This window comes from Arabidopsis lyrata, assembly GCF_000004255.2.
Source record: "Arabidopsis lyrata subsp. lyrata unplaced genomic scaffold ARALYscaffold_4, whole genome shotgun sequence".
Classification (NCBI taxonomy): Eukaryota; Viridiplantae; Streptophyta; class Magnoliopsida; order Brassicales; family Brassicaceae; genus Arabidopsis; species Arabidopsis lyrata.
The window spans coordinates 1,244,132-1,259,667 of record NW_003302552.1 but is presented as its reverse complement, the minus strand read 5'-3'; the positions used below and the strand labels follow the sequence as shown (position 1 = coordinate 1,259,667).

Sequence of the window (15,536 nt, the reverse complement as noted above, 5' to 3'; positions counted from 1 at the left end):
TTTAAAAAATAAAAACTGTCATAACATTAAAAAAATATGTTATCACTACTAAGTCATTCTAGTAATTATTTTTCCAAAAACAAATCTGTCACTTGATGACAGATATTTTTATGAAAATAAAAAGTCTGAGGCCACTATAAACATAAATCTGCCACTAATTTTAATAAATCTGTCAAAGTGATGAAAGTCTGTGGTGTCATCAAAAAATAAGTCTGTAGTGGAGTAAAAAACTACAACAAAATAAATATATGTCATAACTTGTTAAATTAAGTCTGTGAGAGATAAAAAATCTGTCACAAAAAATCTGTCGTTGATAAATAAGTCTGCCATTGAAAATAAACCTGTCATAACGAATCCAGCAGACTTTTAAAAAGCCAAAAAAATTTCCTAAGTTTTTTTCACGTTTTTCGAAAAAATTTGAGGGCAAATTTGAATTATTTTTTTTTCCTAACAAAGAGAGAAAGGGTATTATCGTCATGAAAATAACTCATCTAACCTCCTAATTTTATGAGACATTCTAGTAATTAAAATCATTATTTGGGTCAATCTAGTAACTTTCCCTTTTTTTAATCACCAGAACTATATTTTGGTATATACAGTTGTTGGAGAGAAAGTGTAAACTGTAAGTGCGAATGAGTTAATATAAATTGCAGAAAGTAAATGAGACAAGAATTTTGTTAACGAGGTTCGGTTTTTCCTATTCTCCGGGACCAAGTCCAGATTCGATTTCACTAGAACAAGAAAGCAAATTACAACCAATTCGCAAACGCGTAAAACAAGCACAACCCTCTTGATTTACCGCTCCCTTCTATAATGTGAAACCTTAAGGATAATCTCTACCCTTAACTAAACTTTCCCTGAGTCTAGATTTAATCAGGTAACCTAATCCTGAGCTAAACTCCCCTTGAGCCTAGACTTCAAAACAAAACCACTTGATCACACAAGCACAAAACCGCAAAACTATGTTGCACACAATTTATCTCACAGAAAGCTCTCAATGATTTTTCTTTATGCCTCAGCTCTCTTGCCTCTCAAAGACGTCCTCAACTCCTCCTTATATAGCCAAAACGATTTCTTAATCACCATAGGAGAAGATTTCCAATTTTCATAAGGAAAAGTAAATTTCCTTTAGACTTTTTCTTTTCTTCATTAAACTCCATTTTTATCAAGTCTTCCAAATCTCTTTAAGTCCTTTTTCCTTTGTGATTCATCCTCTAAACACGCTCCAAACATATTTTCTCAAACCTTCTAGAAACCGACACTCACACAAAAACAGCAGCCTCTTGAATTATTTCTTGAATCATTCAGCGATTCTATCAGACATAATCTTGTATTACTTGTATTACTTCTTGACTCATTCAACAACTCCATCAGCAGCAACTATATCTTATTCGAGGACTACTTTTCATATAGTCTACCACTGATTTTGCAAATTTTCTATGCCTGAGCGTTCAGGTATTCGGGTCGGTTTGGATCGGGTTTTTTGATCGGGTTCGGATCGGGTTCAGGTCGGGTTTTTAGGGTTCGGATTCGAGTTTACCCAAAGTATCCAAAAATCAAAATTTTTGAATCCAAATCTGTTCAACCTACTTGAAAATACATAAATTATCTAAAAACCCTGAGTATTATTTACCAAAATCTATCTAAAAATAGCTAAAATATCCAAAATACCTTAAAATCCAAATATTTAAGACACTAAGTTATTGTAAATATAAATATTACTAATATATTGTTATATTATGTATTTATATTTCGGGTATGATCGGGTACTTTTTTGAAACTAGGCCAGATAAAATTTGTTCACAATGAGCAAACCCAAAATCTTTGGGTTCGAGTTCGGCGCGCTACAAGAAAACATGGATTTTCCGACTACATCTGATGACTACATATGTAGTCGCCAAAATTTACGACTACATAGCGACTATTCGGCGACTATTTTACGACTACAAATATTTGGTCGTCCATTAGTCGCTTTTTAACGACCAAAGGGAATAGTCGGTAATTTAGTCGTAATTTAGCGACTACTTTATGACTACATTACCAATAGACGCAAAATAGTCGCTAATTTGGTGACTAATAAACACGTATTATTCGTTTTGGTGTTTTTGTACCGGTTTTATGCGACTACAATACATAGTCGCCATTTGGTGGATTTGTAGTCGCTATTTAGTCGCCATAAATGTCTATATAATCAAAATTCACCTATTTCCCTAAACCTAAAACACAAAACTCTAAATTTCTAAACTCAAAAAACTATCTACTTACTATAATATATTCAACAACTGAGATCTAATACTTATAAAAAATCGTAGTTTTCAAAATCTTATTTGTTTTAATCAGAACTTAACCCCAAATCTTAAACCTAAATCCCAAACCCTATACTTCAAACCCTAAAGTTAACTTCCGAACCCTAAACCTTAAATTTTAAACTCTTGTAATGCATATATATAAATTAAATCGTAAACCATTCAACCTAAATATAACCATCATATATGTATAATAAGAAAATATGTAAAACTATATAGTATTTACATATAAATTAATCTTTCCAAAAACTATTTAGTTATAAAATTTATTAAATGTAGTCATTTTAAAACCTAAAATGGTAGCTCTATGAGACGGAGACTTAGTAAAGTTACAAATAAGTCCTAAATTACCCACATATACACGATTTATTTGCGACTAATACCTATTCATACAATTTTGTTACCAATAGACAATTTTAGCCACCCTAGCGATTTTATTTAGAGATTTACCAATAGAAAGTTGTCAATATGTAAAGTATCAAGGTTTGTACATTTATTTGAACTACTATACATAGTGATTCATCATAATAGCAAAACTTACTTAAGTGGGAAATATATGATGATAATTGATAACTAATGGTTTTGAAATTTCTTTAAACATAGTTCAAAAACTAAAATAAACTCTAAACCTTAAATCTTTAACTTTTGATCATAAACCATAAAATCAAAATATAACCATTTTAAACTATATACAAATATTTTGTTTAAATTTAGTCACTTTTTAAATTATAAATCACAAATATAAAACTCTAAACGAATAATGTAACCGACGGAAAAAAGGTGGATCATGTAACTATTATTTATATAATTTTTTGAATTTTTAAATCTGAAAATTGTGATATTTTTTTTAAGTGTTTGATTTCATTTTTTTTAAGTCCCAGAATATGTTTATATTCAAAACTGAAATTAAACACTTTAAAAAAAATCAAAATTTTCAGACTTAAAAATCTAAATGATTTTAAATCTAAATCATATCTAAGTTTTACAGATCTTAAACCCATGTATCCAAATTATAAATGACAAGGATTCCCTTTGGTTTATTATGAACCGTTGATAGAGTCAATCCAACGACAGAATCCTCTAAATTAAACACTTTGAATTTACCGCCTTTAGTAGTTTCCGACAAATTCCCGACGAAATACATCGTCGGAAATTTTTTCTATATATACCAAATGAGTTTTCATCCATTCTACAATTCCAAACACAACAATCTCAATCTCTATTAACATCTTCTTCTCTCTACTTCAAACATCATTCCTTCTTTTTAAAGTTCAACATTTTCATTCTCTTGTTCAATTAATAGAGACATTTATGTATTTATATATTTATTCATTTTAATTTTAATTCTCATTTTCTGATAATGTGATAATGAAAATTGGTTATGTGACAATTAATCTATTTTTGTAGATGTTCAATAATTATTTTAATTATAACTATAATACTCTTATTTGTTTTTTTGTTTAAAAACAAAAAAATAGAAAAGTCGTCGGAAATTTTGTCGGAACTAATTTCGGAACTTTCCGACAAATTTCCGACAAATATTTCCGACGAATAGTTTTCGTCGATAATTTCCGACGAATTTCCGACCACTTATGGTTTCCGACCAAAGAATTCCGACGAATTTGATTTTGTCGGAAATGTGTCGGAATATGCTATTTCCGAAATTTCCGACCAATACCGTCGTCGGAAATTGTAATGTTTTCTTGTAGTAATTCGGGTTCGGGTTTGAGTTTTCGAGTTTTGAAGTTTAAAACCCGTTCGAGTATTTTAAAATTTCAGGTTCGGATTTGGATCGAGTTTTTTCGGATCAGGTTCTGGTCAGTTCCTAGTATTCGGGTATTATGTTCAGGCCTAAAATTTTCCACGAAACATAAAAACCCCTTATTTAAATATGCTCGTTATTTGGATTTATATTAATTTTGTTCGGCTGATTAAGGGCTAGATTTCACTTGTGGTCTCTTATTTAAGACAGACCCATCCCAACGATAAGACCAAAATATATTTTGTATTGTTTTCTTATTTAAAAAGAGAAAACATTCACGATTTTTTCCTGCACATTAACCAAGAAATTTATCTATTCATTTTTGCTTCTTATGATAGTTTACAACTGGAGAAAAATTAATCTTTACTTCCATTTCGTTTTTGTAAACATTTGATGATATCTGAATTAAATAAACTCCACGTATTGTAACATGTAATCCACGCCTATACTGCTCCTCTTATTCTCTAATGTTATACCATTGATAGATTTATCATATTATTTTTTGAAGAACACAAACTCACCCAAAAAATAGAGGAGTAACGTAACTATAAATCGTTAAATAATAAATAGGGCATGAAGGGTCGATATCAGGGACCTCTTCGTCTCCGTTCAAATACCTAATCACCTCCCGGAGACGATCTCTAAAAGTAAAATACCAAACGCGAAGACGAGGAAACTCAGTTATTAATGACCTCAGGCGCAGTGTAGCCTTTGCTGCCCATGACAACCGTGGTGAGACCCGCGTTCGTAAAGCCTAGCGAGCCCGAAATCTCCCAGTCTAGCTAGGGTTCATATCTTCATCAATTAGAACGTTGCTTGGTTTGACGTCTCTATGAACAACGATTTGTTCCCACTCTTCATGGAGATACAACAAACCAGAAGCGATTCCTTTAGCTATCTGAAAACGCACGTCCCAGGACAAAACAACACCGGTTTGTCTCGGTACACTGTAGAGCAGCGAGTATAAACTCCCTTGTGGGATATAGTCGTAGATTAACAGAAGCTCACTTTTGTGTTTGCACCATCCTCGAAGCTTGACCAGATTCTTGTGACTTAACCGTCCCAAGCTCTCGATCTCTTTCGCCACAAGCTCTCGGTATATATATACCCTATGTATTTTAATTTATTTTGTGTGTTTTTCGGAATTTGTTTTCGAAAATATGTTATACAAAAAAAATGTATGAGCTTAGCTTCTCGTTATGTATTTTTTATTAGAATAAAGAAAGTATAAAACACACTTTAATTTTCATTTTTAAGCTTAGTAAACCTATGGTTTGAGTCAAAAAGTCAATACTTTTTTTTGTGAAGATATTAGATAAATAATTAATAACTTAAATCCCAACAACAATCTCTAGAAAGCATTGAACACCTCCTGTTCTGCTGGGGACATTCAAGGAATCAAAGCAAGGATCTCCCAAGGAAACAAGGTTTTATACTTACCACAAGTGGGTCTCACATGTGGTCCTTTGTTCCCTTGGATCTGCTGGACTTTGTGGCTTACCAGAAACAAAGAAATCTTCAATGCTAGAGTCTTCTCTCCTGAAGGAACAGTTCTCAAGGCTATCCAAGACGCTAAGGGATGGCAAGCGGCTCAAGTTCTGAGCACTCCAACCGGCGGCTTCCAACATCTTCCTCTGCTAGAGGATTGCCAATATCCATAACTGATGAAGCATAGCCAATGGACCTAAAAGCAGCAGAACTCAGCTGGATCACCTTCTCCTCCCGGCATGATGAGCCAGAATGCCACTCCTCCATTTGTATTAATGTGCTAATTGCTATCATTATGTAGTATGTGAATGTGATTACAGTATTAAACAGTGTTGGATTTTGTCGACAAGAAACTGATGGATTTTATAATTTATAATTTTCTCCGAGAAACACGTTACTATTTGGTCTTTTTGACTTTTTAATATTAGTGGATTATAATAATGAAAGATATTGTTGCATGTTATTACAAAGTCATTTTGACTTTTTAGTTATTGATGATAAATAAATAACTATATCATCATTTTACAACGATGACATCTGCATATTGCCACTTCGTTCTCAATGTCACATGTGCCGCTTCTATAAGCACCAGTATTAATGCAATTATCTTCACATAGAGTACTACTACAATATAAAAACTTAAGATGCCGCCTCGCCCATAAGGTTCGACCTTCTATACACGACACCTTCTGAGTCATTCTCATTCCATTTGATATTCCTATAACATTGTTAATCAATATGTAAGAAATATTCAAATATTTTTGAGTAAAATTAAAATGCATATATATTGGGCCTGTTTGAGCTATTGTATATATATATATCGACATATATAAGTCGGTTTATTATAGTAGGTCAATTACATACTTGTGTATATAAAGGAACTTTGTCGTCGAATGGTATCAACAAGAAAACCTTTACAACTACTAAGGCTTCTTGACAATATAATTCTCTTAATTATAATTGATCGAAAGATATTTTTTTAGAATGAATTGATCGAAAGATATTATATAGAGACATTCATAAATCATTTTGGTTTTGATTGTTGATGTTTATGTTTACAAGTGAATATTATATATAGAAATATTAAATTAAAAGTTTGAAAAACGGAGCATTTTTTGTTTGTTTTTTTTTTGTCAACCATTTTTTGTTCCTTTTTTGAAAATAAAGTTTCAAAGCTTTAATGCAAATTCTAAACGCACAGAAAGTTGTTTTCTTGTGTTTGGCAGTTACAATTAGTTATTGAATTACGTAAAAGATATTTAAGATTATGAGTTTATTTGAAAATAATATGCACTGTTAGAAATTCAAACACAAACAATAAATCTCACTTTGACGAGGTTCAAACATCATAATGTATACCTGTTAGCACCAAGAAAATCACCAAGCAAGTGATGAAACCGAAATCATTTGCAGCTTTAGCCATTTTCATTTGTAACTTGTTTTTCTTTTCCAGTAATATATAGATATATGTACGCATCATATAGTTGTTTTATATAATGAATTTCTTTCTCCTAAAAAAAAGAATTTCATCCATGAAAAATGCCTATAAATTAGTTAGAACCTAAAAGAAAAATAGAAACTTAATGGACCACAGATTTTTCCTATTATTTCCTATTTTTAGTTAATTTTGATTAGTATATTTCAAAATCTGCAACTATGTATATGAAAATAATAGATAATATTAATATCTTTTTTAAAGACATATTATTACTGATGGTGGCCGAATAGTGATTTTATTAGTCAAAGAATAACACACATCGTATCGCTCGTAGGCTTCTACGCCTTCTTTCGGCTCATAAGCACCACACTTTTCTAATGTTCTGTGCGCCACTCTAGGAGGCTCGAAAATTAAACTTTTTTAGTGGCTCGACAATTAGAGAGCGAGAAACATAGTTAAAAGCACTAAGCCACTAACCAACCTTCTTTTCTCTAGCTTGGCTGATTAGTAGGTTTTCTCTGAGTTGCTCAGATTCAGGCTATCCACTTAGTCATCATACATACCTCTGTTTTCCCTTCGTCTTCCTTGGAATCACTCGAGGTTTGAAAGTAGGGACATGGTATCACTTTGTAAAACACGTTCTTGTCAACCTTTATTCTAATAAATCTTATTCATTTTTGCTTTTTAAGAGTTTGATTGACAAGTGCTTTACAAGCAAAAAAAAAATTAAAGCTTTGAAATAAATTTAATCAATTAACTTTAGAAAATTTGACTTTTCTTTTTTTACTCACAACCAAAATATTTCCTTACTTAATTTCTTTTTGCTGTAGAAAGCATTTTTTTTCTAAAACACACAATTTTAATCATTCCAAAATTTTAAGTTCTACAACCTAATATCTACAGCCAAAAATCTAAACCCACAACCAGAACCAATCAGTCCGTAAGATAATTTACAACCATGCCCAACTCTACAATAAGGCAAGTAAAGCTAATGCATTAGGCCACAAAATATTGTATATGCTATAAAATCAATTACGGATTTTGCCATTTTTAGAGTGGCATTTGTTGATTATGCTATTTTTTGAATAATTTGTAGATTTTGTCATTTTTCAGACATATGATTTAACATGCGTTTTACCCATTACGTTTGGGTTTAGTCGGTTCCATTTGTTCTTAGGGTTTAGTATTTGTTATAATGTATTTTTGCAAAACAAAATCGTAAATACGTACATTCTTAAATGTTAAAAAATGGCATTTCCGTAAAATTTTAGTAAAAATGGCATTTTCGAAAAAAATTTCAAAAATTGGCATTTTGAACAAGGATCCCTATCCTATATTTTAGGGCCACATTTTTTAAAAGGTTATTTTGTATGATGGTTGTGTAGTCTCAAAGAGTATATTAGAAGTTCCATGATCGAGACATTTTTTGGATATAATAACTTAGTTTTTTTGAATAATATTTTTCTTTCCTTATGTATATATTTTACTCCTTAATTCTCTGTATTTCTTCTTTCCGATAGTATTCATTTTTCGATAGTATTCATTTTTTTCCTTCATGAATTTATTTTCTATACAATAAGGTAATAATTTTTTTAAATCAAATCTAAAATGGCAACAACAATTTTGGAAAAGAAAGAAGAAAAAATTAAAATTAAAACTAATCTTCGACAAAAGAATATTTAATATTTTTCACTAAATATATTAGTAATATTATTAGTGTTTTAATGTCAAATTTTTCCCGTTAATATTTATATAAAAGAACATAATTATTAAGTGTGCTTTAGGTCGCTTTAAGCTAAGGACCGGTCCTGCGAGGGAGATTAGCTTCTCTCCTTGCAGAGTGTCTTGTCTTCTTAGCCCTCATGAATCTGATTTCGGAAGGAATCAAAGGAAAGAGCTGAAAAAATCGAGCTTTAGTTCGGAGAAAGGAGAAACAACTGAAATCCATCGAGAGTGATGAAAAAGTTCTCTCTAAATGAAAAATTCTATTTTTTTAAAGGTTGAAGTAGATATCGAAATTAATGTTCCATTTTCTATTTTCGAAAAAAAAATCCTTTAAAGCAATGGCAGTTCTGTAAATATGGGATGAGCTGAGGGATAAAAATGCATAACTGCAGTAAAAACTACCTTTATGGACATCCAAATTAAACTACCCAATCTCTTAAATATAAACACAAAAACTACTTACTCACCCAATTTTTCCTAACAAATATCCTCAAGATGCGAAAACAACTCTCTGATGCGATATTTCCGAGACACCACAAGTTTCACCGCCTTCCGGCGCCGGTGTAGCTATGGCTCACCGGCGTCGGACCTTGTCTTCTCTTTGCTGATCCACTCCTCTCCCGAAGAATCCAACCTGGTTTCATCTCAAGTTTGTAAAGTCTTTCCCATATCCTCTCCGCTTCCCTTCGATGTGTCTCGTCGTTTGCAGATCTGGTTGCTTTTCTTCTCTCTGCCGCGTGATTCGACTCATCCAGGTGATGCCGATGTTTGTTGTTTCCTTGTCATCTCTTACCGTAGCTCTTTACCCTCTCTTGATCTCTGTGATCGATGACCCTGCCGCCTCTGTCAACCGTCACCGCCTCATGCTCTACGCCTCGCTCGGATTAGGTCAGAGCCCCTCTCTTCAATTTTGAAGGAAGGGTTTAATTTAGGCTTAGCCCATTTTGGGCCTTATGGATTTTGTTGTGGCCCATTAAGCTTTTTGGGCTGCAAGCTTGCTGTTTTGACCTGCCTTACTGTTGGGCAACATACATCATCAACGCCCACCACCATCTCGAGCTTCCTCCGTTTTCCCTGTGTCACCTGATGTGTTGCGTTTTTAACGGTTTCGAGTCTTGGTTTAGTCCATGTTTTGAGTCATCTATCGTATCAAAGTCCGTCTTTTGCGCCTTTTCGGTTGTGTCTTGAGTCCTTTGCAGGCTATAGGTGCTCGAGCTGGATTCGGAGCATCTTGTGCATGATTGAGCCTATTCGGAGCTAAAACAATGGAGAAACGGTACAAGAGATCACCAGGAGCTGGGGATCGATCGATCCAAGGCGTGGATCGATCGATCCCAATTGTGACGATGAAACCAAAAGTTCCAGTCGCTCGAGATCGATCGATCCCAGGAGGGGATCGATCGATCCAACCCTCATTCGTCCGAGACAATTGATTCAGCATTTCTGGATCGATCGATCCACCCATGGGATCGATCGATCCAACCCTCATCCGTCCAAGACCGTGATTCAGCATATCTGGATCGATCGATCCACCCATCGGATCGATCGATCCGAGCCTCGACGCCCGAGACGGTTTTCCTAAACCGGGTTTTGTCTTCCTTTTTTTTTTTGTACTTGGGTATAAAAACCCCAGAGACCTAATTTTCTTTTCACGTTTTTTTTCTGCAATTTTTCTGAGACTTCTCTCTTGTAAGCAACCTTGGGATTCTAGAGATTCATCCTCTTTGACAATTTGGAGAAGATTTCTAAACCCTATTTCTTATTTTCATTGCAATTCAATTATGTCTTCTTCATCTATTTGTCTTGTTTCTGTTGCTATGTGTGAGTAGTCTTTTAATTAGGTGTTAGGGTTCTAATTAGGAGATTCGATAGATTAATGGATTAATTGTTGTTTGGAATTCTCATTCTCTAGGTTCTTTGATTCACATGTTCTTAATGCTAGAATAGGATTGATCACCCTGTTGTAGAACCTAGGTTTTTCTATGCATCAAAAGTGTTCGATAGAATGCCTGAAAGAATGTGAATTGAGCAATGTATTTCTAGCCAACGAAAGTTGAAGTTAGGACGCATTGTGAACTAAATGAACTTGTTTGATAATGCGAATTTGACTAGGAAATTACATGCGAAAGTTTAGTAATCGAGTAGTCAAATTTAGTGATTAATGTCTTGAAAGAGAATTAGTCTAAGTTGTGTTCATGTTCAAGAACGGTTCGTAATTGTTGAATTCCTTGTCCCATGTTTCCATTGTTTATTGATCTCTGAAATACCCTAATGCCTAATGTCTTTAAATCTTGAAACTTAAATCGTTTAATTTAATTGCATTTTTATTTTACAATTCGGAAAACTCAAACAAAACAACTTTTTAGTTTTAGCTAAGAACAAGTCTCGAAAATCCTTAGAGTATCTTTGGTCTTTGTGGATCGACCTCGAATATACTGCCTAACGGTTAAGTGTATTGAGTTAATTACTCGAGCAATCAAGTTGGCGCCGTTGCCGGGGATGATATGGTGTGGCTACCTTGTGCTTAACACCGTGCTTCGCCACCTTCACTCACCGGTTCACCGCATACTTCTCCGGGTTCCCTCTACCTATATCGGATACTTCTCTGACATGCCCAATTTGCCTCTGATCTAGAACCACCTTTGTTTGTTCGGATCCCGTCAATATTCGGCCAAGTTTGCTCACCGGATATTTCTTTGGCATCTCCATGCCTGCATGTAAGGCAGGTCCAGGTTGTTCCCAACCTAAAACCACGTTTGCTGGTTCGAATTTCAACGGCTTGGTCACCTCTGTTTTGACAGCCAATTTTAAGATTGTTCTATCCGCACTAGTTGCAGATTCAATCTCGAGCAACATAGCACGTCGTGTGTTTTGTGTTTTCCGAAGCATCATTTCTCTTATTCTCTCTAGTGTTATCAAGGTCTGAGGACTCCGCGATGACGATTATTGTTTAAGCGTTAGGATTGTTTTGATATATTATTTTATCTGCTTTTATATTGTGTATCGATTTTTTTTTGGTTCAGGGAGTTTGATTTCTTTGGCTCTTCCCTTTGTAACATTTCTCTCTTTGAGGACGATTAGTATGGTATAAAATTTTGGTGAAAAGAAAAAAAAACACATAAATGTTAGTGTCAGACCTCGTATTTCATCGGATCCAGGAGAAAATGGGTTTAGTATCTTCTCTAATGGGCCGAACCCATTAGTAACATCTCTGATCAGTAATGGGCCGAGAAAGAAGAAGTCCGTTAGAGCCTATGTCAAAGTCAAAAACCTTTCGTTTCTACATAACTGCTAAATATTTCCTAGAGGTGTCAAACGGGCCGGCCCGCGTCCATCTGGGCCGGCCCGCGTCCATCTGGGCCGGTCTGCGATGGGCATTTAAATTTATGAGACCGCGGCGGGCCGGCCCGCGGGCTTAGTTTTAAATATTTTAAAAATAATTAAAAAAATAAAATCAATTTTTAAAATTTGAAATTAACAATTTTTCAATAAAAAAAACTCTTAGAATTAATTTTTTTGTAAATCTTATAATTTTATACATTAAATTTCGTTATATGTTCATATAATTCACATATATATTTAGAATTATGTAAAAATATTTATTTATTTATATTAATTATTTATTTTTATTAAATATTTGTAGTCCGCGGGCCGGTCCGCAAATCCACGGACAAAACCCGCAAAAACCCGCAATCCGCATGGGCTTGTCCGCGAGGCCCACTATTTTATGGGCATGAAAAATGATGTCCAAGCCTGCCCCGCTGTGGGCTACTTGGACAAAGTCCGCGGGCTACCGGCCCGCTTGACACCTCTATTATTTCCGAACTTAAAGACTGAAGCATTGATTGCAAAGTGTAAAACTTGAACATGATTTTCGGCGAAAATAAATCGATATTTATTGCAAAGAATTCGGGAAGGGAGTATAAATAAGAGGAGGAATGTATCGTAAAGGGGGGAAAAAGATCTTGTAACAAAAGCGCTATTACGATCAATACAATACACATTCCCCTCTTTGTTCTTGTTTTACAATTCGATACCAATCATTTCACGAGGTTGAGAATCCCAAACTCTTCACAAATTTTTAAGTGCGAATTCCCACATCCACAATAAATAATGGGAAAATGTCAAAAAAATCATGAACTTTCAAATTTGGGACGATTTAATCATGAACTACGAAGAAGACATATAAATCGTAAAGTTTTTGTTGACTTTAAAATTAATTAACAAAGTTTGGTTGACTAGCTAGCCATTTTAGTCATAGCGTTAAGTAGGCTAACAGAAAACTAAATTTCCGTTTGCCTTCTCTGTTATGTCAAAATGATATCGTATACTGTAGCGACAAAACGACGTCGTTTCGACGATTTGGGGAAACTTAAACCTAAATCCTTAAATCGATTTCATTCCTTAACTCTAGAATTTCTCTCTCGCTCCCTCTGTTGAACAACGAAGAAGTTGGTGAAGAGGGACAATGGGACATGGTATGTGTTCCACAAGAAAATGATGGAGGTGGTGTTGAGGCAGAAGAAAACGATGTAGGTGGTGTCGAGGCAGAAGTAAATGATGGAGGTGGTGTCGAGGCAGAAGTAAACGATCGAGGTGGTGTGGAGGAAGAAGCAAACGATGGAGGTGGTTTCGAAGAAGAAGTTCTAGGGTTAAGGAATGAAATCAATTTGGGGATTTAGGTTTAAGTGTCCCCAAATCGTTGAAACGACGTCGTTTTGTCGCTACAGTAAACAATATCGTTTTTACATAACATAAAAGGTAAATGGGAATTTAGTTTTCTGTTAGCCTACTTAACGCTATGTCTAAAATGGCTAGTCAACCAAACTTTGTTAATTAATTTTAAAGTCAACAAAAACTTTACAATTTTTATGTCTTTTTCGTAGTTCATAATTAAATCGTCCCAATTTCGAAAGTTCATGATTTTTTTGACATTTTTCCCAATAAATAATTAGAAAAATATAACAAATAGTAAGTCACTATAAAATAATAATTTTACATAAAATTGCTGAAATAAAATAAAACAAAAAAAAAAATCTCTCTCTATAACTCTTTTATAAATAGTAAGGAAATCTACTATACATTTTTGCAACACTTTTAAAGAATCCAATCAAGTCAAATTTTGTTTAATTTTGACCCGGAAATCTTCAATCGGATCTTTCCTTAAATTTTGGCAAAATTAAAAAACGAAAATGATTAATAAAATCTAATATATATATATTTCTCAACTAATTACTATATCTAAACTCTTTATTTATGGTATATTCTCTACGATTTTTATAGATAAGGAAATCAAATATGATGATTTAATGCTACTATAACAAATTTGGGCTAATTTCCTAAAACCTCTATACCTAATTTAAACATAAATATATGATTCTCATTTCACTTTTATTTGATCTTATATTTATATTATAATAAATTATTATGAAATATATATAGTTAGTAAATTTTAGTTTGTTTTCTACATATGTTATAATTCACAAATTTTAACACGGACATATATTACTCAATCGATGAATAAAAAAATATGTGTTTAATTTCACGGGACGGAGTATGGCTCAGGCCACGTTTTGTTTCTTCTCCTTATTTATCTTAACATGACTATAAGCAAAAAAAACTGACCTGACTTGGTGGGACGGGTTTTGGTCGATATTAATACGAGATGGTATACCACGGGTGAAATTTTAGATTTAACAATCAAAATATAATTATACAATCTTAAACATTAAAAACAAATAATATTAGCAAAATAAATATAACTTAAAAATTTATATGTTTTAGTTATAAATAAAATTGATCCGCGGTGTACCCAAAATCAAACATAAATTTATATGAATAAAACATACAAAAGATAATTGAAGGGTTTGCAATGTTTTAAACTTTGTTTGGTTTTTAATATTTTGTAAAAATTATGTAGTATCAAATAAACATGTTGTTAACACAAAATATGCAATGCAAACTATATTATTATCCTACCATTTATTTTTAGTACACCAAGCAACTTTTAAATATTTGATATTTAAACTATAAATAGATTAACTTAAACTAATGTAGACTCACAATATAAAAACCAAATGCTATTACACTTAGAATAGAACAATTTTTTATGTAACTAATAAACTGTAAATAATTTTAAACCTTAGAATTATTATGTAGTATCAATTAGACGATTAATATAAAGGGAAATAATTTTTATGTAACACAAATTACCCGATTAAAACATGATATAATGGTTAATATCGAAAACTTATAACACAATCAAAATCTCAACCATCATACAAAAATATATATATCACCACAAAAAACAATCAAAATAAAATACAACCAAATATTATTTTCTTATAAATACCAAATAATAAAAATATAGGTCTGCGGTGTACCGGGGGTAACAATCTAGTTAGAAAAGAAAAATTAGAAGAACATGTTTTAAAGTTTTTAGTTGTAAAAAGTATTTAAATCATGGCAACCATATTAAAGCCTGAAAATGAGTGGCTTAATTGTCAGCAAAGTCGTCATTATCATGATTTATAACATCTATGGGAGAATCATAACCAGAGACTCCATTATAGCAAATCATTGGTGGGACCTATATGTTTGAATCTGTCTAAATCTGACACGTGTCGAATATAACTGACAAAGATACTGTTTTGGAACTGCTTCGCTTCTCTCGTGTCGTGTGGATAAGATGTTTGTGAGGGATGCCATGATTCCATATTCCATGGATGTGCTTATTGTTGATGACATGTGAACCACCACTTTCTCTATATCTTTTTGGATTTTTTTTATACAATATATTAATATGATCCAAACAGAA

At 33.0% G+C, this 15,536-nt stretch overlaps 1 protein-coding gene across 1 annotated transcript; it reads right to left on the bottom strand.

Annotated features, from left to right (window-relative positions):
- Positions 1-5,956: 5,956 nt before the first annotated feature.
- Positions 5,957-7,167, bottom strand: LOC9316530 (putative defensin-like protein 190). The gene is made up of 2 exons (XM_002878590.2): positions 6,916-7,167; positions 5,957-6,274 (listed from the first exon to the last, which is right to left on the bottom strand). Exons 1-2 carry the CDS (start codon positions 7,034-7,036, stop codon positions 6,066-6,068), a joined length of 330 nt encoding a protein of 109 aa, XP_002878636.2. The 5' UTR covers positions 7,037-7,167; the 3' UTR covers positions 5,957-6,065.
- Between the last annotated feature and the right edge of the window lie 8,369 nt (positions 7,168-15,536).

Coding starts and splice junctions, on each gene's coding strand:
- LOC9316530 (XM_002878590.2), bottom strand. CDS start 7,036: ATGATGCGTACATATATCTATATATTACTGGAAAAGAAAAACAAGTTA. Junction 6,275..6,915: donor GATTTTCTTGGTGCTAACAG/GTATACATTATG, acceptor ACAATGTTATAG/GAATATCAAATGGAATGAGA.